This window comes from Micrasema longulum, unplaced genomic scaffold, assembly GCF_059751315.1.
Source record: "Micrasema longulum isolate JH-2025_06_02 unplaced genomic scaffold, ASM5975131v1 h1tg000681l, whole genome shotgun sequence".
Taxonomy (NCBI): Eukaryota; Metazoa; Arthropoda; class Insecta; order Trichoptera; family Brachycentridae; genus Micrasema; species Micrasema longulum.
In genome coordinates this window covers 282,203-308,540 of record NW_028277877.1, presented here as the reverse complement: position 1 = coordinate 308,540, position 26,338 = coordinate 282,203, and the positions used below count along the sequence as shown (strand labels likewise).

The following is a 26,338-nucleotide window of genomic DNA, read 5'->3' as shown; positions in this document are numbered from 1 at the left end:
CTACGAGGCGCGCCCCTTGGGTTCCTCGTCCACCACGGCGTACAGCTGGCCCGTGCCCAGGTCGATGGACATCCGCGGGGGCAGCTCCACGATGGCGTCCGCCAGCGCCTCCCACTTGGTCGGCCTCAGGTCGCACCTGCACATCACCAGAACATGTAAAGTCCGCCGCCCGCCGCCCACCGCTCACCGCCCGCCACGTGACTCTCTACAATGCGGCTGTGAGTTCATCGCGTATGTACAGAAAAGCTAAGCTTCAATAGCGGGTTTACGCAAGTAGAATCGGACTACCGATGCCGCGTGATCTAGGTCTAAATTCTACGGTCGAACCTACTAAGCGTAATAAATCGAACTGACTTACTTATAGGAAAACCGAAGTCTCAGCTGCATTGGAATTAAAGAAAATATACTCGTTATCACCCGTTATCGCTAGCTTCTCTTATGTATATGTAAGTTCTCGCGAATGGGTCCGATGTGAAGATGGCATGGCTGGCGATACTCACTCTAGGTCGACGGTCTCCTCCGGCTCCGCCTCTTCCGCGGGGGGAGCCGCCGCTTCGGGCTGAACTTCCGCGTCCGTCGCCGCCTCCGCCGTCCCCGCGGGCTTCATCGCCTCGAGCACCGCCATGAGGGGAGATATCTTCTCCGTCACTTCCGTCGTAATACCTTCCAGCGGCGGCAACTTCTGCTTCATGAAGTTGACAGCGGCGGTCTTCATATCGGTCGCCACCGCTTCGGTATCCTTCAGCAGGTCGTCTGTCAGATCGTCGATGGTCGAGGTCACAGCGCTGGAGGACTCGTCTATCTTCTCCATGGGCGCCTCCAGGATGTCCGCCAGGGAAGCCATGGTGGCGCTGGGGGTGGGAGGCTTCTCGAAGCTCGGGACGGGGGTGGGCTTGAACTTGTCCAGGGTGCGGCTGGCCTCCTCGGGGACGGGGGTGTGCGCGGGGGTGCTCATGATGTCGTCTATCGCGTCCTTCATGTCCCCGTCGGGCGGTCGCAGGGGAATGTGCCTGATAGCCTCCGGCTCATTGCCGTTACCCAGCGGCAGGTCGGGAGGCACGGCGCCCTGCCCGCCCTCGCTGGGGGCTCCGGTGGCTCCGCCCCCGTGACCCGTCATGGAATGGAGGCCATCAGCGGCGGAGGAGACTGCCCCCTTCACGTAATCCATTCCCTCGTGGACCATCTTCCCCGCGGCGTCACCCATTTCTGAAAATGACAAATTTTACGAATAATTATTATGAATCTTATGTGCTATGCGTACTAATAAAATATATTCATGTTTAATTCATAATTTATTTAAAAATAAATAAAGATTCATTGTTTCTGGCTGCGATACGATCCCACTCGCTATTTAATGATGCTCACACTTACACATACATAAACACTTAATCCCACACAAATGCACACCAACACACCTCTACACATTCTCTCATACAAATACACATAAACAGTATAAACACACTCCTTTGTTGTACCACAATTTCAAATGTATAATTTTTATTTAGAAACTTCGCTGGTCTGTCTTTAAACCGTATCTTTTTTATGTTTTTCTTATTATTGTTTATTGATATATTTATTGAAATCTACAGTCATATAAAGTTATAATATGTTATTATATCAATGTCGACTGTTTTTTTCTGTAAAATAGATAAATAAATAATAAATAATAATTTAACTCAACACTCACGTCCAAGTGAAAAAATAAAGGTTTACACTTAACATGGTACACACTATAAATTACGTATAATAGGTACATGGCCATATTTTAGATCTGATTACCTATTTAGAATTATCATCTTCGCTTATAGGTTTCTTACTGAATTTAATACGCTGATTGTTTGATGATGATGACCAATGAAGGTAAATAAACATTGATATTTAAAACATTGAAACATGCCAAAAAACAATCCATATTATTCATGAACATATTTATGAAAGGTTAAAAGTTATTTATGATTTTTATGTAGGTATTTAAAAATACATTTTGTGAAGATACAATATTATGTAGGTAGTATGCAATGTTGTGGTTGTTTTTCTGGATTAAATTAAAATAATCAATGCATTATAACTTACTAGGCGGCCTCCGTGGTATAGCGGTGAAGACGCTTGACTCACGCACGGAAGTTTCTGGGTTCGATTCCCGGTGAGAACACAAAAATGAATGTGATTTTTCTTAAGTCTGGGTGTTTTGTGCTTAAATTCAACACTGTAATTGGGCCTCCTGGCCTGTAGTGGTGCAAAAAATATATGTAAATAAAAAATTTAAAAAATACATGTTTCCATTTTATCTGTACATTTTTTTACTGGTGATTTATTTAAATAATTTAATTAAAAGCAATTTAAGAAAAAAAAAATACTTGTTCTAAATATTTTTTTAAATATGCTAATATGTCTTCTTGCCCATACTGATCATCGTGGTTTTGGATGTGACAGGGTTTAAAAAACACCCTGTATGTGTTTGTATTTGAAATAAATGAAATAAAATGTGCAATTACTTACGTAAAATATTTTTAAAATTCAGACTTTGTGTTGTGTGCGCACTGCGCAATTAATAATCAAAATTCAAACATAAATCAGTTAAGTAATATAAATCCATAAGATTATTTGAATAATAATTTGTTTTTACACGTAATGTAATATTATCTTACATTTACCTATACTTTCAGTAACACCAATACTAAACCTTTGATAAAAATCTACCACTTTACAACGCGTGCGCCCTTGTCAGGTTTTAGTTTTTTTTAGCAGTTACATGCTAATTTAAGGTTTCTCGGTAGTGATTTTTAACAAAGGTTTTCCACTTAACAAAAGTGTGTCACTGTATAGTCATTAATTTTCCCCAGCTAGAAATCTAGAAAACGGTTCTGGAAATATAGCTAAATTTATTACGCCTTTATTACTCGTATAAAACTTTTATACACTTAATGATTCAACCGACATTGAATTATTAATCAGGTGCCAAAAATATTAAAAATAAAATTAAGCATATATGAAAATTTAAAAAAATGATGTCTTATTTATTTTACAAGGTAATTCAACAAAGACACGTACTTAAACACGCACAGTTTTTAGATATTCGTCGATATAATTTTACATCAATAAAATTACAGAATTACACAAAGTAGATGGATAATTATTTTATTTATTATATATTTAGTATATTTAGTATTTTTTAGTAATTTTATTAATTTTATTGCATTTTTAAAATAAAAAAAAAAATAAAAAAATATTTGGGTTTTTACAGCTATTACATAAAATATATGTTAAAAAATATTGACAATACTAGAGCCATTTTTTTTTTTTTATCAATAAATTTCATAAATGGTACATTTAAAAAAAAATCTATACATACCTACTTTTACACATCTAGTAAATGTTATCACTGTAACTCTCCAAAAAAGAGACTAACTTTTGTGCTTGGAGAGTGACTTACACTGTTGTAGCTGTTTATTGTTTATTATAAGAGTTTATATAATGTTATAGAGTATATGAGAAAAAATAAAAACGTAGGATATATAAAGAAAAAACATAAAACAATAATACATTCATATTCATACTAATTAAAATTTAATGTAGTTTTTACACGTGTTCAAAAAATTTATTTAGATTTACTTTAAATGTATTTATTGATATATTATTTTTATTAGTTTTTAGTTCATTGGGAAGATTATAATAATTTTTTACACTTTTGAAGACAAAGCTATTTTGACCGTGACTTGTGTGGAATTTAGGAATTTTAATATTATGTTGGTATCTGAGTGACTTATTGATCTCAAATTCTTTTATTTTTTCTTTTTTATATATTATAAAAGAAAATATAAGAAAATAGTTTACAAAATTGTATGTGTGCGACCGACGCCGACGTTTGTATTCACTCGTGTGTATGTAAATGTGTGTTCATGTGCGTTCGTTACATTCGTTTTATTTTTATTTTTATGTCGCTTGTGGAAAATGAGATATACTCTACACGTATACTTACACACTATTGTTAATTTTGTTTTATTTCTAAGATATTATTCGCAAAATTTGGGAAAAAAACATGAAATACCCATATCGATTTTGCTATTTCTGCAGAATATGTTACATTCCCGACACATGCGGGCCAAAGGTGTATGGTATGTTGCATTGCTTGAATGAACCCAATTTGAATATATCCTAATGTCTGCGTGTTCTCAATCATGCATGAATTGATATTACCGACTATTCATTTTAAGATCGACGCTTGAAATGAAAAAGTTACCAAGCGACGTGTAGCAATTTTACAAAACAGACAAAATTATTTTTTTCTACATACGCATTATTTTTGCGTGATTCCTACATAATTTTAATGAAAAAATACTAGATTCCTTATTAGTTAAAAAATAAAACTTTATTTGGCTCCTCTGTAAAGTTGCTGCGTGTCGCTTGGTAACTTTTTCCTTTCCAGCGTCGATATGTATGTAAACATTTTGGCATCTAAACTTTCCTACGATCTGTTTATATGTTATCAGTGTTAGCAGTACGAAAGAGCAAGTGGCTAGATGTTTATCTCAGAGGCTAGATGTTTACCTAAGGTAACAAATTATTACTCTGAGGTATGTACGTATTATTCCTAATACTTCACCGTAAAAATAATTTATTGAACTCTGTAAAAACAGCAATACAGTCTGTCTGAAATACAAGTACATGTAGGTATATCTACCAATATAATCGATACAGGGGGAGGAGTGTAATGTATTTAATCTGCCTTGCACTCTTATGTGCTTATGTGCACTGCACCCGTATTTAAAATATGCATATTATATCAAACGCATGCATAATAGACATAGTTTGCATACAACTGTGGTTAATGGCAGTATTAAGAAACGCTATTATGGAAACAAAACTGATTAAATATTCCTTCGGGAAAAGGCTAACAAATTATTGTGTCGCGTTTGTTGCAGGCTACTGGAAATGTCATTACATGCAAATGTCATTACATGCAAATGTCCGCTTCCATTACTGACATTTCCACTCATGTAGGTGCATTAATAGATTTGCGAAAAACATTATCCCACAAATAGATTCATGATGGCTGACATTAGTGATAGCAGCGTTGTTATAAATAGGTTTTTCTTGCAAATGCTTTTATGTCGTAATGAAAAATTGTTTAGCGGCAAAGCGATATCCTTTTTCATGCACTTGTTTTTTACAAAAGGTAATTTCATTATTTTTCGTTAAAAGTGGGTATGTTTTTTCAATTAAAACATTGTGGCGTAGAGTAATTTTAAACTTTATAAGGTGAAGCTGGTAATCGATTTTACTTGATTTTAGCTTTCAAACACGGGTTCCTTATATTTTTTTTATAAAATTACGCATGTCCCGAAATAACGACAACAAACCACCACGATGGTTCCCCTTAAGGGTAGACAGATAAGATAGAAAATCACGCTACTCTGTAACCTCAATTTTTCTATATTCATACATCTTCTTATGCCCGCAGCCCGATTTTTCCTATTCATCTTCAAGTATTTGTTGGATTTGATCATGCCATGTATTTATCTGTCTTCGTCGTTTTCTGAATCCATTAACACGCGTCCCTTTTCTTAATTTTGTAGATAATTCTTGTCTTAGCTTTGAATACTGAACTATATAAATATAATAATTTATCTTCAGCTATAAAAACTTAATTTACCTACATACCTATTAAACTATAGTTGATTATTGGTATATAAAAATATATTTTTATTTGCCAAATAACAATTAACATTCACGAATCTATTATTTTTAGTGATAATTTAAATAGATTTAGCATACTCATTCCCGTAGTACTTCTTTTATATCTTCACGATATCATCAGCCTTCAAGAAAGGGTTTTGTACAAATCTTCTGGTTATTACAGCTCCTAACTGCTTGAACATGGCGTGAATCAACATAGCTGTAGTCACGCGAGAGGGTGGAACTCTTTACATGAGCATCGGCCATGATATCTACGTAGTACACATGTACAGTGCACAATGTAGGTAGAATGTACTGCCCAGTGCCCAGCCTGTAGCCCGCCCTGGCCGATACTTCACATTGTGGTATGAGAACTACCTTGCACTGATAAGAGAAAGATTTCTCCATTCGTGCAATTATTTCCAACACTTTACAATGCAGTTATATAACAAATCTTTTTCGAAGGTGATATTGCTGATGGGATCAAATAATAAGTAACCATTTTTTATTACACTTGCACAGTATCCCTCACATTGAAATGGGATGCCATTGCTAGTTTAAAGCTTCATATAAACTCTAGAAATTCGTGCCAATTATTAAAACCAGTTGATAATATAAAGTATCTAGGCATTGTAATTGACAGAAATTTGCGATGGGAGACACAGGTTCAGTCCCTGGTATCTAGATTAAGAAAACTGTGTCATGTCTTTAGCTCACTCAGAAACATCCTGGACGTTAGCACTCTTAAAAATGTCCACTTTGCGCTTTTTCAATCGGTGGCTGTTTATGGCATAATTGGCTGGGGAGGTTGCTCGACAGTTGTCATGAGCCCCCTAATCAAGACGCAAAAACTTATTCTTAGAGTTATGTTTCGATGCCCTCCGACCTACCCATCTGAACCATTATTTCAATTGTTAAAAGTTCTTGATATTCGTCAAATCTTTATCAAAAATGTATTGACAGTTTTCTGGTCAGGCGACTACGGAAGGAGGTCCCAACAGAATGCCCGTACGAGGTTTTCGCGTAACCTAAACTACTTAATACCGAGAACGCGTACGATGTTTGCTCGGAGACACTTTTCATATATAGCTCCAAGAGTGTTCAACGTCTTGGATGAACATATTAAGTTCTCCAAAACAACGTCTATATTTAAGATGAAGATCCATAACTGGATTGTATCGAGGGGTAGAGACCACTGTATGAGATTGCTTCGGGAATAAATGCATAACATCGCTGCTGTTTTCATTATTATCCATATACGTATATCGTATATGTGTATGTCATCACTGTCTGATTCCATTTTCGATTCCATTTTCGACATGGATTACAAATTTTTATTAATTTTATTTTTCTATTGCTATTTTGTATATTTTGTATATTGTTTTGATTATTTTGCATATTTTTTTTTGATTACCTGTATATTGTTTTAATATGTAAATAAATGTTTTTGATTTTTGATTTATATATCTAAGAGTCCCGACTTAACACGGAATTTTCTAACAAGTCGGGACATAAAAAAAAAACATATAATTGTGTCTATGTAAAATTGTGTATTTTGTGCATTAAATAAAAAATAAAAAATAAATTATATAAAGGTCAGTGAAACATTTCACTATCAGTTCCGTTAAAAATGGGTGATATTTCCTTAACAAGTTTTACAAAAATTTGTACTAAACATAAAACGGCGAATATGCCATGTGATTGACTTCACTCATTATGTAATGACTAAGATGTTGGCGTTATGGATTAAGGATTCCGAGTTTGATTCCCAGTAAAATCACTACAAGCTGGTGTGAGTTTTATATAAGCTTGGGTGTGCTGTGTTTAAATTCGCAAATGTAGCGGGCCTCGTGATCTGTTGTGGTGCAAAAACAAAAAAATTCTACCACAAAAACTAACATGAAATATGCATTTTAGAACACCGATTTTATCTAAAAAATCTTACTTCATCACTTTTATATTGTACAATAAATTATTACGATATTTGAAGTTTACCATATTAACAAAGACAGAGAACATTAAACAAAATGTGGTAGAACATAAAATGTTTCACAGTTTATAAAGTAGCCACTTAAACCAGCTGACGACAGGTCGAAAGTCCTAGATTTCTTTATCCCCTTTTCAAAAATGTGCATCGTTTTTGTTGTAATATGAATATCTCGATAACTCCCCAGGGGGTGAAATCCAATTCTTGTCTACAAAAAATTGGAAAAACTTAAAATATTTGTGCTTTGGACCATTTATTAAATTGGACATTGGTATTTTTTGTGAATTTTTTATATTTTACTAGGTAGGCCGGGGCAGGAATATATATTAAGTTACGCTGTATCAGTATGTGAGTATTCACCGTAACACTTGAGTTATTATGAATGTCTTCTACTAATTTGTTAGACGAGTTAATTTCCAAATTGTACCACAGTAAGTTACGGATGCTTATTTAATATTACCTAGTAAATGGGCACAATGCAATAGGTTGAGGTTTACTCTAGGTATTTAAATAAAATAAATAAAAGTCTTTTAAAAATATTCATTACAATAATCAATTTATGAAGAAAAAAAAACGAAATTCAAATAGAAGGTTAGAAAAATAAGGGTTAAATAACTTATAAATTAAATATATGTACATAGTTATTATTAGAGCACACAAGAATATGTTTATGTATGCCCTATTTCAAGATTCAAAATAATAATAATAAAATAAACGGACATAACTAAATCTTTTGAAAACCATTTTAAAATCCACATTTTATCAAAATCAGTTCTATTTATTTTATTTTATTTGACACTTTATATACATATAAGGGCGGGCACATTTCCTTAAGGCAATTTCTTCCTACCTACCCAAACCGTTCAGTTTGAGAAAAGTATAAATACATGCACATATTGAATCTTACAATTTTATACAAAAATTAAATACAAAGATTAACAAAATAAAAATATATTTTTAAAAATTAACACTATACTATGAAGAGAGGAGAGGGGATGGGAAGGAAAGAAGAAGGATAAAGGAACAATTTAAATATTTAGATAGTGACATTTTAATCTTGACTTAAATGTAAATAAAGAAGGGGGCGTCTCTAACATTAGTGGATAGATTATTCCACAATCGAGCGGCTACTAATGTGAAAGAGAAGGCAAGAAAATTAGAGCTATGACAGGGTATTAAAAGGGTTCTCTCGTTACTAGAACTAAGAGATAGTCCGTGTTGTGAAAGAGGTTGGATGAGCTCTCTCAGATAAACAGGCGAAGTGGGATTATTTAAAATATTGTGAAGAAGTGATAGAATGTGAATGTTTCTTCCATGCCTGATACTGAGCCAGTGTAGTTGCGTGCGACACTCGGTTATGTGGTCAAATTTGCGAAGATCAAAGATATGACGAATACAAATATGAGTACTAAATACAAACGAAAAGAAAAAAGCGATCAATTTTTTTACTAAATAAGATATATCAGCAACATATACCTATATTTAATAATAATTATATAATATTGTTATAATATATTGTATCGTCTAACGTAATTTAAAGACGCCTACCTCTAGGCAATTTCCATTACGTTTATGATACTCTGATTGAGATTATCGTTAGTATGCAGGTTTTAAAAATTATGTTAAAAAAAATATTTATAAATGGTGAAAAGGCTATACAACGTACAAAAAAAAATTGCAGAAATATGAATTAATGATGAAAAATTAACATAACACTGTTTTATTTATTATGTATGCAGATAATTGGTAGGATTCCATATTCAAATTCGGTAAGGTATTTAAAAAAAATATATGTGACGCGTTTCGTCTTGTTGGGACATTATCAAACTAACTTAATTAATTAATTTCAAAAATCAATCTCAATGTCCCCTTTCGCGTGACAAGAAATAAGTATTTGTTCCATCTGCCAGTCTGTAGCACTAACTATGCACAACACTCTTTCCTCTATCGTTCATGCTCTAACTGTAATGCTTTTTTTCATCTAAAGATATATTTTACATGCCCCTTAATTTATTTAAAAATAAATTAAGACTCTTTATTTCTGGCTGCGATACGATACCACTTACTATTTAATGATGCTCACACTTACACACACCTGAACCCTTACTCCCACATTAATACACATCTACACTTACTCTCATACAAATACACATAAACACACCCTTTTGTTGTAACACAATTCAATAATATGTATGATTCTTATTTAGAAACTTTGCTGGTCTGTCTTTAAACTGTATTTTTTTAATGTTACTATATCATTTTCGACTGTTTGTTTCTTTAAAATAAATAAATAAATAACTTAAATGTTATTTTACAAAGTTTCCTCATATTATTATAACAATAATTTCTGTTTAATGATATAAGTGCTAAATAATGCTAATAGTTTATGGGGGTATTTAATAAGTATTGAGGATTTCTATTTAGAACAAGAAAAGTAACGTAATTACAAATCAATTCTGATAAAGTAGAATTGAAATAAAAAATATGTATATAAAAAAAAAGTACAATGAAATCCTATAAAAGTGTTTTATTTTAAATACCTTACCAAATTACAACACTTCTTATTATGAATAATTAATGTAGTAGAAAGGAAAGGTATATGGTGTCAGAGAAATTTGATAAATAGGTATTTGAACATGGTTTTTCAGTCTCTCACGCAGATGCATTCCCAATATTGTGCAAAAAAGACAACTGCAAATCGCACTGATTACGCTCAATTAAAATCAAGAAAATCGAGGTTTCGTAGTCCCGTTTCCGCACCCTAAAACTGGACGGATTTTTTATTGCTGAGAAAGAGTTTTAGTATCAATACCACAAAATACCCGAGAATGTTAAAGAGCTCGCCCCCTACCTAATAGCCCAATACTTTCCGGATCTGGGCCGCGATTATGAACGGCTATCTTCATCGGTATATACTGAGACGGTATAAACCAACTTCGATATTTATTTATGAAAGTGTGTATATTTGTATGAAAATTCAAAGTATCTTCGTCGGTAATCGGTAATTAAACATGTTTAGAAAACAAATTGTAAACATATTTTGTTTTTCATTCAGAAAACTAAATTTTACTTTGTGGATAGAATTTAAGATACATTATAACTTCCCATCAGAATACGTACCCTGGGCTTGGAGAGCGAGAACTATTCACGGAGACCCGTCACAATAGATCTTCACAGATCGCAGTGACGTCAGGAGCTTGCACACCACTGACCCCCACCACTAAGAATAATAATAGAACTACAAAACGACTGTTGTTGCTATTATGTACGTAGGTACTGATGAAAATCAATGAGGGTTTCTCGAAGTAAGAGCCAACACGCACGTGTGTAGAAATTTTATTATAAATTTGCGAAACGATAAAAATACCACAACCTTCGGAAGAATTTAAGTCCAGTAATTTCATGTCAGGTAAATGTGTTTGAATTATGAAGCAGTATAATGAAGGTTCCTCCATGTTTATATACAAGCGTTTACCTACAAATTGTATAATAGTCTGATCGATCGATTTTGGCTGTCTTGCCTTCAAGCAGAACTAATGAGAGAAGAGAAAGGGTAGCAGTTAACCCGAGGGTGAATTAATATACATATACATTATGTTAGTATCGCGGTAAACGGTCTGCGGTTTGTTTTGCTCAAATACTGGACCAAATAAAAACAGTTGTGAAAATAATACAATATTGTGCGAATTAACGGAATAAAATTCCTTGTAATCATAAAATACGTTTTTTATTAATATTTTTAGTTAAAGGTGATGTATAATAATATTTTTATTTTTATTTAATAGGATGTATGCTTTTCAGTCTGAACATGTTTTGGCATGGAATCAAGTAAACTTCAGCAATTTTCTTTTATTCTGTCACCTCGAAACCACGCCTGAATAACAGCTTCTATCATCTTTATCTTGGTAGTGCAGTCCAATTTTTGTATCTTAGATTTAGAAATCGCCCACAATTTTTCTAAAGGGTAAAAGTCAGGTGAATTTCCAGGTCAGTCTTAAAGAGTTATCTTTTTATCATTGCAATACTTCGTACTGTTGAGTCATGTATCATCACCCCAGTAGCTGCCAAATCTCGTTGAAGTTGGTAAATTGTTTTTCTTGGGTTTAACTTACTATTTCTTTTTAAAGATATTTCATCTCGGACACTAGTTTTCCGGTTTTTTCCACATTTGCCAATTCTCTTTGCTTCAACTGACCCTGTTTCTAATTTCTGCTTAATAATCTTGCTGACTGACACAAAACATTGATTTGCTATCTCCTTCTGAGTCATTAATGTATGTTCACTAAAGATGATTTAAACCAACTCCAAAACACTGTTTAATATGCAAGCAATTTATAAAATTCGTCCTTTATTGATAAAATGTAAAAAAAACAACAGATTGTACACAAACAAACACCAATATGAGCTCTCAAAGGATTAATGAACTGTAAGTCATAATTTTTGGCGCTAAACAACTGACAAATTGACTTATGAGTGTTGTTATACGTAAAAAATGTCAAAAATTACTATTATTCCATCAATTCGTACTCTTAATCTTTATTTCTTCATATTTACATCTACTACCTGCATCTAATTAATTATTGTAGGTTGTGATTTTTTACCAAGAAATATAAATATTCATAGAAGCAGAGAGAGAGGGGAGGAAAGTATAGTTGGAGCTGTACAATGTCATCTCCCTTTTATGTACTTTTTATTTAATATTTATATTTTTTTATATTTATTTTTTTATAATTGAATTATTTTTCCCCTGTCCTTCTGCATTCATAAAAAATTCATGTGAAATCTGAAATTGGTCTTACTTTTTCAAATTGTATTTTGTATCTTGGATTTTATAAAAGACTGTCTGATTTCCTTAATAAATATATAAATAAAATACTGTAGAAGTTTTGACAGGGAAAAACGGTTTCCCATAAATGTGCTTTTTTATTATTAATTTATTTTTGATTAATTAATTCATAACACGTTAAGAACTAATATGAACATTCAAAAATATTAAAATTTGCATATAAAAAATATCAGAAACATTTCAAGTTAATTTATTTATTTAAACGCCTTTTAGGCTTTTACATGTTTTACATACATATAAACAAATAAAGACAGACATGTATTTTACACAGAAGTCGCAAACAATATTGATGATTTTTAGAAGAAAAAGAAAAATATTACTACTACTACTACTACTACCATCACGCCATTTCCCCGTAGGGGTAGGCAGAGAGAATATAACGCCACACACGTCTATCCTGGCATACACTCCTAGCCTCTTCCACATTCATACATCTTGTCATACATGCCCTTCGGTTCTGTCTGCTTTTGACATGACCAGACTTAAGATTTTGGTTTATCTGATCATGCCACGTCTTCCTTGGTCGTCCTCGTCTAACGTTGCCGTTCATTTTTGCCATATATACTTGTTTTACCATTCTCTCGTCGTCCATTCGTTCTACGTGACCAAACCATCTCAGAGACCCTTTCTTAATCTTATCAATTATACTTGTTTCAGATTTACACTCTCGCCTGATTTCATCATTCGTAACCCTGTCATACATTGATTTCCCACACATTCGTCTAAGAGATCGCATTTCAACCGCGTTCACTCGGCTTTCATCCTTCCTCTGCCAGTTCCATGTTTCACTTCCATACATAAGTGTTGAGACTAAAACTCCGTTGTGCACTGCCAGTTTAGCTTCGATTGACATATTTTTATTAGAAATTACTGTGCTTAGTGCTCCGTTCATTTTGTTGCCCGCATTCACTCTTCTTTCAACATCTTTTTCTACTCTTCCATCTCTTGAAAACATGCTTCCCAGGTACACAAATTCTTCTACTTGCTCGAGACATTCGTTGTTTACATTTATTATGCAGTCAGTAACCTCACTATCCCTTTCAAATACCATCACTTTTGACTTACTTTCTTATTATCTTTACATTTTAGTACAAAATATATGGGTATACTAAACATAAAGTACGTACATATATTATAGTGGAAAGAACAGAAGTACAGAAATATTTTTTCCGTTTCTTTTATTTCCTCGGGTAACTTTTATTGTACAGTTTTAAAACCTTGTACGGTAAATTTCGAGAAAAAACTTATTTATCCCTAATTTCGTTTGCATGGCTCGTTCATACTCTAAGGTATTATTTATTTTATTTTATTTTATTTTATTAGGTAATTCAACAAAGATACATACTAGAAAACATACAATTTAAAAGCATTCGTCGAAATAATTTAACATGCATATATATCTTCAATTATAGAATTACACAAAATAGATTTATACGTTAAGTTGTAATAAATATTTTTTAATATTTTTGTTTATACAGGATACAATGCAATAAAAAATAAGTTGTACGTGTGTACTTATTGAATAAGATTTATTCCTAAGAGATTATTCGCAAAAGCTGAGAGAGTATCATGAAAAATGTCAATTTTATTGTTTCGGCAGTATATATTATATTCCCGACACATGCGGGCCATAGGTGTGTGGTATGTAGCATTATTTGAAAACAAAGGCAGTTTAAATATTTCCCGATGTCTGAGTGTTCTCAATCCTGCATTTATTTGTATTTTATTTAGAAGGTTAGTATCTACTTTGTAGTTTAATATTTTATACAGAAATTTTATACGTATATTTTTTTATTTAAGACCTTCATTATTATCTTATCAATAAAAAAATCTACATTATATTTTATTTGTTGCTTTACTGTGAGAAAGTAAATTTATTTATACTTTATTTCCACAGTCGAATATTAATTTGTTTTGAGTACAATCCTCATCGTCTTATCCTGTAGAATTGTAAGATTTCCGATTCATTATAAAAAACAAGTATTGACGAGCAGTGATTTATATGTGGATAAATGATTATTTGATAGATAAGAATACTAGTTCATAATACATCTAACATATTTTACTATGTATTTTTTATTGATAATTATTATGGCTTGACACGGACACAGCATAAAAATCCTTAAAAAGTTCATCAATATTTAAACGAGTGTAACTTTGAATGAATAAATATTTCTTAATCTTCCCGAAAATGAATTATTTTTGTTGCATATTGGGAATGATTGAAAAATAATTTTCTATTTTATTACTATGTACTCCGCGACATTTTATTTTATCATTGGAATTTATAGCTTCATTTGATTTTTTAACGTAGTTTTTTACTTAGCTTTATTTTTTAAAAGCGAAACATTTGCATTCTTATATTTAAATTTTGGGTCCATTTTCTATAAGTCGTAAATAACCGCGTTAAAAAATGTGTTAACAAGCTGTGGTAGAGCGTGAGCTGATCTGGAGTCCAAGACACATAAATTCAACAGATGAAAGAAAAGAAGAAATATGGATGTTCAAACATAGGCAAAATGGTGGATGTTACACAGTATGTAAAAAGGTCGCTTAAAATAACGAATTAAATGGCCACTTAAGACACTGTGTAACATTCCTAATAACGTTTGATATCCATACTCATATTTCTTCAATTCTTTCATCTGTTGATTTTGATAGGAGTACGTTTAATTTTTGATTCAGAAAATTGGCGTTTATTTTATGGGCAACTGAAGATAACCCCAGGGTCCCGATTACAGTGAGAAGTTAATAGAGTTATCTTCGACTTTCTTAAAGAAAAATCTATGTTTGTGTACGAAAATGAGTATATATCTTCATCGGCAACCTATAATTGAACATGTTTAAAAGAAAAAATGTATGCATATTCTGCTTTTCACAGAGAAAACTTAATTTTACTTAGTAGATAAAATTGAAGATAAATGTTAACTTCCCATTGTAACACGGGCCCGGGACTACAATTGAGGACCGTTGTCACAAAGTGAAATTTCTACGTTGAGCTTTATCGATTGGTGAAATAAAACTTTAATAAAACGATATATATGCGAAGTTGTAGCTGTTCAAATATCGTGAATTTTTACAAAACGAAATATCTACACTACATAGAGTTTTCACAAAACGAAATGTCTACATATTTTTTGGGGTGTTAAGTTTTTTTTAATCGAAAAAAAATCACAAACAATACATGATTTCAGCCAAGAAAAAGGAAGTATAATAATAATAATAAAATAATATTGTTTGAAATATATTTTGTTATCACTTTATTTGTGCTATTGTGTATGTAAAAAATATATAGGAGGATACCCGTATGCAGAGACAAACCTTAAGGTGAGGAAAGTACATTCTATTGTCTTCATCTTCGGGTTATTCTCCGCATTTGAGATTAGAATGTACTTTCCTCACCTTAAGTTTTGTCTCTGCACACGGGTATAAATACCTAAATGTGTATATTTACATAGGTACTTAGATATGTCAGTAGACATATAATTGTACAAAAAAACAGTTTCAAATGATTTCATGCAAAATTAAACTTATTTAATTCCCAACAATAAATCAAGTTTCCATACATTCCTGCCACAAAAATATGTAGATATTTCTTATTTGTGAAAATTCGTGAATTTAGAACATTTAAAAAAATATTTTAACTGATTCTACATTGTCGATTTTAAGTACATGTGTAAGGATTTTATATATCTAAAAAAATAAATTCTTATTTTATTTAAAATCGTAATAGTTTTATTTTTAACATGAAAAAACCTTCTCGTGAAAAATTTACATTTTGTGGATATTTCGCTTTGTTAAAACGGTCCTCAATAACAAACGCTGTTTTCATCGGTACATGTCGAGATGGTATCAAGTAAAATCAATATTTTGGAACGAAAATGTATGTATTTAAGTTAAAATTTAAAGTAACTTCGTCAATAACCTATAATTGAACATTTTTCATACAGAAAACTTAATTCGTAGATGAAATTAAAAATAAATGTCAACTTCCTATTGTAATACGGGCTCTCGCCTCTTTGTCAGCTGCCGACAGTCAGCAGTGTGTATTAATAATCTAATCTTACTAAAATATGAACCCAATTTTGATTGACTTATAGGAAAATCAATAATAGTTGAGTACCTGAATGACGATCGCGATAGACGCAGATATCATCTATATTAAACTATAGTGGTAGTGGTCTGATATTGACTTCAAAGCTTCAGTAATTATCTTTGCAATCAGCAAATAACAAAAATATCAGTATTGTAAATGTAATTTATTTTATTATGATAACCATCTAAGGTTAGACATAAAATTGAGACCAGAATATTTATCAAGCGTTTATGATTATGTTAATAATATACGTTATTTAATAACTAACTAGAAAACAATGAATTCATTAGTTTTTTATTAAGGATATACGTTCTTACCTACGTAGCTACTCATAAATATTACATAATATCGAGGCTACACTGACAGAATGCATTAAGTCAACAGTCCTTATATATTTCAAACATTTTTAAATATAGGTGCAAGATGTCGATTAAAAATTTTATGCTGTGTCTAGAAATAAAGTTACTCTTTCAAAGCTTAAAAAAAATCATGGAAGAAATAATGCATTGAAAGTGTAAATGAGGTTTAATTGCAATTATTTCGGAACTTGTTTTAATGACTTAATGCATTCTGTCAGTAAAAATTAAATTTTCCAAATTTCTTTTATTTGCGGATGACCTTAAATATTCAAAATTATAAAATCAATTTATGACTGTCATAAACTACAAAATGACTCATATTATTTATTATCTTGGTGTCATGAAAAAGACTATTTTTTTAATATATATAAATGTATGTCTGTTAAATTTACAAGAAACATAAATAAAATCGTTTTCAATTATTCAATCGACAACACAATTTTAATGAACGTCGAGACAACTCGAGATCTTGGGATACTTTTTGATAGCAAACTTAAATTCAACCATCACATTGATCACATTTCCAAGAAAACGTCCAAAATCTGTGGATTTATTTTGTGCATATCTAAGCCATTCAAAATCCCGAAAATTGCAATTACATTGTATAAATCATTTGTTCGTAGCTTTCTTGAATTTAATTCTATAATATTGTCTTCTAATTATAATATTCATATAACGCGGATTGAATCGATGTAACGGTAATATTTTGAATCGTTAATATTTAGAATTAGATCAAATATGTACTTTCATAATCAACTATTATGATCGTCTAGAGTACTTTCATATCTTTGGTTTAGAATTCAGAAGGATTTTGGCCGTTTGATATTCTTGCACAAATTAATATTTAACTGTATAGACCCCTAGTATAAATGTTAAACTACTGGGTGTTCATTTAGATTCAGATCTTTCTCTTCATTCTCAGGTCAATAAAACGGTAAGTGCTGGTTTCTTCCATCTCCGACAGATCAAATCCGTGCGGAGAAATATTTCTATAGATGCAACTTAAGCTCTTGTAAATGCTTATGTCGTTTCGCGTCTAGATTACTGTGATGGAATACACAAAAATGTAAAATGTAAGTTTAGGTATACAATTGTAAAGCGCCCTTAAGGTGATTTTGTTACAAAAATGGCGCCATATAAATCAGCCAAATATTATTAATATAATAATTATTATTATAGATGCCCATGATATTCTTGCTCAGATTAACCTTAATGCACCTCACCGTAACTTGCGTACCAATGCTGTCTTTGCTGTGGAAAATTATAAAACCAACATCGGTTTCTTTTCCCGTCTGCTAAGGATCCTCGGAACAGTGAACAAAATCTCATTAAACGGTACTGTCGATGTGTTCCTACAGCAAGGGCAAGCATTCAAGAAGCAAGCGGTGTTGACACTCCTGATTCGCGATGACACACTTACCATGTCCGCCTAGATTATGCCATAATTATACCTTTGTAAATTTGAATAGATTTTAAGATTATTTAGATTAAGAGTTATTAAAATATATATTTACTAATGCCAATCTGTTAGGGTTTTCATAAGCCTGTTGATTGGCTTGAAAAAAAGCCTCGATGTGTATGTCTCGGTTCGAATTTATGCATGGATTAATATTTCTAGTACTTACCTATATCGATAATGCATTTGTATATTAGGTGTTAGCATCCTCCGGCGGCCTCCGTGGCGTAGTGGTCAAGACGCTTGATTCACGCACGGAAGGTTCCGGGTTCGATTCCCGGTGAGAACACAAAAATTAAAATGTGATTTTTCTCAAGCCTGGGTGCTCTGTGATGTAATTCACCACTGTAATTAGGCCTCCTGGCCTGTTGTGGTGCAAAAAAAAAAATGCGAAAAATGCAAAAAATGCAAAAATGCAAATGCAAAATGCAAATGCAAATGCAAAATAATTTGTGTCCGTTTTTTTCCAAATCAAAAAATGATCACCAAAAGTAAAATAAAATATTTAAGGTTAAGTCATCCCAAAGAAAATTTTCTGCTCTACAAGAAATTGTAGATATTCTGAACATATTCTGAGATGGTCAAACTTTGAGGTGTGTAAATGACTGAAGTAAATTATTTGAAGTCGATTATGAATACTATAATTTCACATAGGTTGACTACCTAACTGCATTATTTTATTATTTGAAAATATGAATTCATGTGTAGATCTTACTGTTGCTTTGGGCTAGCAATACTTTTTATTTTTTTATATTTTTTATTTGATTTATTGGGGATATCAACTACATGTAAAAAAATATAACAAATAAAATATACAGAGAATAAAACCAAGACAGACATCCACAGGAATACATTAAATACACGTACAATACATACTAGTGTGTTTGTGTGAGTGTAAGTGTGTGAGAGGGGGGGTGGGTGGGTGTCATATTGGAATGAGGGTGGACATGTGTGTAAATATTACTGCACAAGTGTCAAAAATATAAAAATGTATAAAAATTTTTAAGAATTAGAGATAAAATAAGATTTTATTATAGAAACTAAGTATAAGACAAAAAAGTATGTTTTAAAACGCGCATTTTAAATGTTTATTTGTGACAATCAAACGGATCAATGAGGGGAAAGTTTAAATTATATTCACGAGTTAAACGAACAAGTGGAGAGTTCTGGGCATAGTTTGTACGAACTTCTGGCACATGAAATAGAGAGCTCGACGTGTGACGGGTGCGGAAGCCAGGGACATTTAATGATAACTCCGACATAAGAGCCGGACTATGGAGGCGTCCACCTAGTATGTCATGAAGGACCCCCTAATAGTAGACGGCGATCTTCTAAACTAAGCAAGTGGTGCTTTTTGCAGGAAGACATATAATTGAGATCGGTATTCCTGCATCTCCAGTTAAGATGTCTAAGAAATGTCCATTGAAGTTTCTCGAACCTTTCTTTATGTGTGACATATTGTGGAGACCAAACAGAAGAGGCATACTCGAGCAAACTGCGAACATAAGCAAAGTAGACCATTTTAATACACGCGATGTCTTTAAATACCTGACATGTACGAAGTACAAAACTAATATTTCTATGTGCATATGGTAGATGTTTCATCCCTGATCTAAGGCGCAAGTCAAATTGTCTTAAAATAATAATAATAGAATCTCGCTGCAGTTTTTGTGCCAATTGATTGTATTATGCACTATTAGGAGCGTATTTGAATAAAGATGAAGAAAATCGTTTTACGGTCTAAAATGTAAAGGATTTATTATTTACAGCCTAGCAATGTTAAAATAGTATTGGATTGTTTTCAATGTTTGGTTTAATCGTGGTAGATGTAATATTTATATTAAAAATGAACGAATCTAGTTTTTTTTTTTAAACATTGACTATTGCGATTTGTAATTTACCAGTTTTTTTAAGTGAATTTTTTTTTTCTTAGAAACTTATACATAAAAAATATAAATTATTTGATTCTTTCGAATATTCCCAAAAACGTTATTCAGGAATAATGATAAATGAGTGAAACTACCAGTAAGCATATTATTATTACGTCATCAACATAAAAAGTTTGCGTGTAGTTTTTTTCTAAAGTAGGCAAATGACTTTTACTTTCATTGAACCTCTCTTAACTAAAATAAATCAGATTTCTGACATTCGTGAGGCCGGCAGGCCGCTTATATTTTAATTGGGCACAAAAAGTAAATGCTACAGAACAAAGACCCGCTCTAGATACGTGTAAAAGCTTTATAAACTTAGCTATTTATCAGTAATATTATATATGGGTTATGTAAAAATAAACATGGTTGGTATGTTGGTAATATATAACTAAAAAATAATAATAAGGTGGTATATTTAATATATTAAACGTGATGTATACAACGATGTTTTGAGTATGTCTAAATGCTTGCAGACTGGCTGGATTTTCTCCCTAGGGAGCTGTTCATATTTGAATTGAAATATTATTATTATATTTAAATTTAAATATTAATTAGCTGTTCATATTTAAATATAAATATGAACAACTCCCTAGGGAGAAAATCTAAACGCTAGTCTACAAGCATTTGGACATACTCAAAATATTATTGAATTAACTACCTGGTAAAAGAAGAAGTATACAAAATTTAAAAATTGTTTTCAGACGTTGCCTAGTAGGTGAATTGGTTCAGCCGGATGAATCTCACCCACATTATAAAGGTTTCAGCTCTTTTACTTCACAAAAGTCAACAGATGGAAGAGTTGAGGAAATGTGGATGTTCAAACATAAGCAGAATGGTGAATGTTACACAGTGTGTTAAGTGGCCACTTAAACCAGCCAATGACAGGTCATAAGCCCTGTAATTGCCTAGACTCTCATATTCCCTTCTCAAAAATGTTTTCTCTCTCTGTTGCAATAAATTTAAAAGTAATCAAAGGTATCAATGATAGCAGGACACCAAATGCCGAACACTATTCAAGTGGATCGGAAGATCTGTTAACGAATGACAACAGTACAAATTTTTCATTCAAATGTATTTTTGAAGCTAACATATTAATTTATATTTCGTAGGGCATTTGTCTGAACACGAATATTCACTTTCACACCCATTGTATGGGATTGGTAGCTTTTCTTATCTAACCAAATTTATATTGTTCTCCAAGTCGTTGGAACTTTGTTAGGTATTTTTACATAGGGAAGTAATACATGTAAGTTAAGGATTTTTTTTTCGGGTATTACCGAATAAAAAATATCTAAAATGTATAGAATGGTTTGAATTTTTGAAATAAATAAAATCAATCACATGTCAAATGTAATTTTATCTATTTCGTGTGATTATGTAATTGAAAATAATTGTAGGGACGAATATCCACAAATTACTTATTCTTAAAAAGTATATATGTACCCAACTTTATTGAATTATCTAATAAAATAAAATAGAGATGCCGATTGTTTATCTGACGTGTTTCGTATCCCACACGTAACCGTATGTGTAAAAACTAAAGTTTTACAACTTAATACAACTGTTAAGTATATACAAATAATATACAACAGCATTTGAACGGTTTATCTTTCTATTTAGAAAACGTAATTCGATTCGACGAGCTTCAATAACCAGTTAATGTTTTACATACCAAATCAAGCAAATGTTATTTTTTTCTAAATCTAAAAACAAAAAGCTTTTGTTTATGACATTTTATTTGCTTTATAATGTTGACCATGATTAATAATTTACTAATAGCTTGAAATATAATAAACATAATACATAAACAAGTTTAATATATATATAAAAGACGAGTGATACTTTAATCCACAAATTTGAAATATCCAACGACTGGTTTCATCGCTTTCGCGACATCTTCGAGACTGGTATCTTTATTAATGAGTTCAATGTATTTACACAAAACAGAGGTAAGGATAGATAATTTAAAATTATATGAAATTAAATTTTCATATATTTTTACTATTGTAATACTAACAACTTTTCACCCTTTGTTTTTCAGAAATCATAATTTACAAAAATTACACTCACGAAGTATGGCGCACTAAAAATAAAATACTTAAACTCATCAAAATAGTTAAGCCAAAAAATGTTGATAATGATCCTTAAGATAAAAATAACTTTATTTAATTTACTTTTATATAATTTTGAATTATTTATCCTCACCTCTGTTTTGTATAAATACATTGAACTCCTTAATAAATATGCCAGTCTCGAAGATGTCGCGAAAGCGATGAAACCGGTCACTGGATACTCCAAATTTTTATTTTTTTATTTATTTTATTTAGTTCTATGATTAACATAGTCTAATATATATTTACAACACAATATTTACATCTATACTTATTCTAACATTATTTATCACTATTATACACTTAATATCCTAATTTATAATATTAACTGTTTGATATGTACATTTTCATTAATTATATTCACTATTTACACTATATACTACCTAATATTTTTCACATATATACTTTTTACATTTAATTTGAAATATATTTACATTAATTTATTTTTTTATGCTTTCTGGCATTTCCTCAAATAGTTGTATTCCCTTGTACATAAGGCAGTTCTGGGACATTGCTTTTGATTTCTTTTCCAGTCTTATATTTTTAGATCCTCTTGTTGTATAGTTATGAAAGAACTCATTAATTTTTAGTTTATTTTGAAAATATCTCGGAACTATTCCTTTAATAATTTTGTTTATTTCATTGACAACATTGAATTTGATTCTTTGATCAATTGTCATGATATCTAGAAGTTGAATCATTTTCTTAACTTTTGTTCATCTCCCACATCTTAATATTATCCTCATCGCTTTGTTTTGTATTATTTGGAGTCTCTTTAGATCTCCTTCATTACTTAAATATAAAATACTGGAGCAATAATCAATGCGGGGAACGATAATACTTTTAAATATCAACAGAGAGGTTTTAATGTCTAATTTGTGGATTAAAGTATCACTCGTCGTTTATTTATATAATAAATTACAATGAACTTTCATCAAGAATTTTCACTTACAAACTTAAATGTTTTACATAAACAAGTATTTCAACTTTAAAAAAATATAAATAGTTCTTCTTTGGATAACTTATGTGAGTTTTTAGCGAATTTATTTTATTAAATTGTCTGCATCACTTATATAAATAATATTTATCTGATTTATACAGTACGATTGCTATACAATTCTATACGTAAATTTACATTCTAACTAAGCTAACGCTACAAATTATACTTTCTGATTTTAAAATGTAGCTAATTCGTTCCGTAAATTCAGTCGTATAGTATGAGAGGGAATGAGAGCGAAATAATATTTTGATTGCGTTAGAGTGAGATGGATATATGACGAACGAACGCACTTACGAAAACAAAATTGTGACAGAATGAGCCTCCTGTCTACTGAACTGACTGGGACTGTCAATGATTCGCAAGTGTGAAGGCCCGGCAACGGCAAAAGTACGATCTCCTATCCTAGTGTTTGGAAAGCAACAGAGTTCGACCAGTTTTCCTCTGCCTGAATCAAATGCTGACCTAATAGGAGATGGCTGAAACATGCTTTATGAAAATGAAAAAAACTAGATACCTACTGACTGAAAAAGCGTTTGAATTGTTATTATGAACAAATGGAATTTCCTTAGTTTGTAATTTCCCAACAAGGAAAACATTGCAAACTAAATTATAATGTGAAGGTATACCTACCAGAATTTAAAAAAATAAGTTTATTATTAAATCCGTACTAATTACATTTCTTTTGTATTTTTATGATAAAGACGATAAAATAATAAAATATTCTTTGTGAATGTTCTACAAAAACGCGTTTTATTAAATTTGGTATCGCTTTCAAACACAAAATACAAAATTAAATTAAATAAGTATTCGTTTGATTTCATTTCCAATTGTTCAAACCAGATATAATAAACGATGTAATTTAACGAAAAAAACTATGTATTTAGATACAGAAAAGCCCACATGTGCAAACGTTGTGCGTGGGTGTGCACCTATATATTTTTTAAACATATGCACTTACTATATTTCTGAATTATTTGAACATTATCGTTGAAATAGTAGAAATTGTAGCGCCTACGTCTTTGGTTTTGTGGAAGGTAGGTACCGTCTGAAATATTAAAAAAAATACCAATAGGTAAGTACTTACCGTGTAATGCATTTTCTCCACTTTCTACGAGGTCCCCAGCGGCGTTTTTTATGTCCCCCAGGGCGCCGCCCTCTCCCATCAGAGGGGCGCTGCTGGCGCAACCCATTACGGCAACTCAAAGTCTTAATAATTTTACTGAACTCTCAAATCTTAAATCAAGAAAGTGGTTCTATAAATAGCCGGACATGGTAAGGAGCCTAACGCAACAGCCATAAAACATGTACTCGATTGATTTGACACAATTCTTGTGTAGGGGTCTTTCGATCGATTAAGATGTTAAATTTTAAATCTTGTAATGTTTGTTCGAAAATTAAATCGCGTTAGCGGCACCAGGCCGATTGGTGGTTCGGCCAATACTGATGGCATTTTCTACGGGAGTTGAGTGTTGACCGTGGGGCAGCAATGACCCCTGGCCCCCATGGGGTGGTCTACGGGAGGTTGAGGGTGGTCACCGGTCTGCTATTCTGATATGTATTCACCCAGGGTTGGAGCCAGTCATCTTCGGAGAAAATCTATGAATCACGCTGGCGCCGATCGAAAATTTAAAATACATGCGTGTTGAATGATTCAAGATTCGAATACGGACTTCCAACCACTCACCACTTTTTTTATTCCTACATAAATTTTCTCAACTTCTCTTGAAATTTCAATGAATACATAAAAAAAAAACGACAAGACATTCATTTTACTTACAGTGTGCAATTTTTTTTTTCAATTTAAGTATATTGAAAAACTGAACCCTAACTGGTATCTACCCACAGGTTGACGTGTCTACCAAATTTTAGTAAAAATATTGTAAATAAAAGAGATTAACAAATATTTTAAAGACGAGAACAACGTAAGTTAAATTTTAAACACTGTACAGTCCTTCTTTGAAAAGATTTCCCCTGTGAGGAAGACTCGTAAATTATTTTAGTATCAAAATACTTTTTTCATATAGTGTAATAATATATATATATATATTAAATTGATTTTATTAGCAAATTCAATGAAATTAATTAATAAGGTCTGAATGAGGAAAAGGAATGTAAAAAATATTTTGCTACGCGCGGTAAAAAATAGTGCATTAAATTGTATGGCAAAGTTTCTCGAAAACGTATATAAAAATATTTTAATTAAAACGTACTACTTCAAACGACGTCACAAGTTCTTCTGAATCAACAGATTTCCGGTTTCCGAGAAGCCAGCTCACCGAAAAGAACTAGTGACGTCACACGCGGAGTAGTTACAAAACTTTGCTGAAACAACGCTGATAATACGATACAGAATTTATTTATTTTCATTTTGGCTAAGTCTGGTAGCCTTTTTTTTAAAAATAATTTATTATGGCTTTTACCATTCTTAGAAATATTAGCCAGAAACATACACAATTTACAAAAGTTAAATGGGAGCAAAACAATATTACAGAGAACAAGGCAGAAAAATCAGATAAACCTTAAACAATTTTAAAATACACGGATCTTTAAATTAAAATGACAAATATATTGAGTTTTCTACTGACATTTCTTGGTGGAACTGCATTTTAATTATAATAATAAAAATACGTATATAGTTTTATTCCACTTTTATTTATAATTTTTTATAATTTTTTTACCAATTTACAATTTTTTAACAGTTTTTTACTGGTAAAATATTTACAAAAAAATATCAATAAAAGTGGAATAAACGTACGTACGTAAACATACGTGTTTTTATTATTTTAATTAAAATAACAAAAATTAGAACTAAAACAAATATCGCAATAATATTATACTTATATGTAAATATTTGAGTAGGAAACTCCTTGATGATT

The 26,338-nt window shown here is 31.7% G+C and overlaps 1 protein-coding gene across 1 annotated transcript; it reads right to left on the bottom strand.

Annotated features, from left to right (window-relative positions):
• Nucleotides 1-24,904, bottom strand: LOC148279683 (uncharacterized). Its single transcript, XM_088229580.1, has 3 exons — nucleotides 24,547-24,904; nucleotides 501-1,206; nucleotides 1-136 (listed from the first exon to the last, which is right to left on the bottom strand). Exons 1-3 carry the CDS (start codon nucleotides 24,650-24,652, stop codon nucleotides 1-3), a joined length of 948 nt encoding a protein of 315 aa, XP_088085706.1. The 5' UTR covers nucleotides 24,653-24,904.
• Nucleotides 24,905-26,338: the final 1,434 nt, after the last annotated feature.

Bases quoted from the DNA above. Each gene is read 5' to 3' on its own strand.
- LOC148279683 (XM_088229580.1), bottom strand. From the start codon at position 24,652: ATGGGTTGCGCCAGCAGCGCCCCTCTGATGGGAGAGGGCGGCGCCCTG. The intron at 1,207-24,546 runs GTAAGTACTTAC...TGTCATTTTCAG, and splicing joins TGGAGAAAATGCATTACACG to AAATGGGTGACGCCGCGGGG. The intron at 137-500 runs GTGAGTATCGCC...GGTGATGTGCAG, and splicing joins GAGGAGACCGTCGACCTAGA to GTGCGACCTGAGGCCGACCA.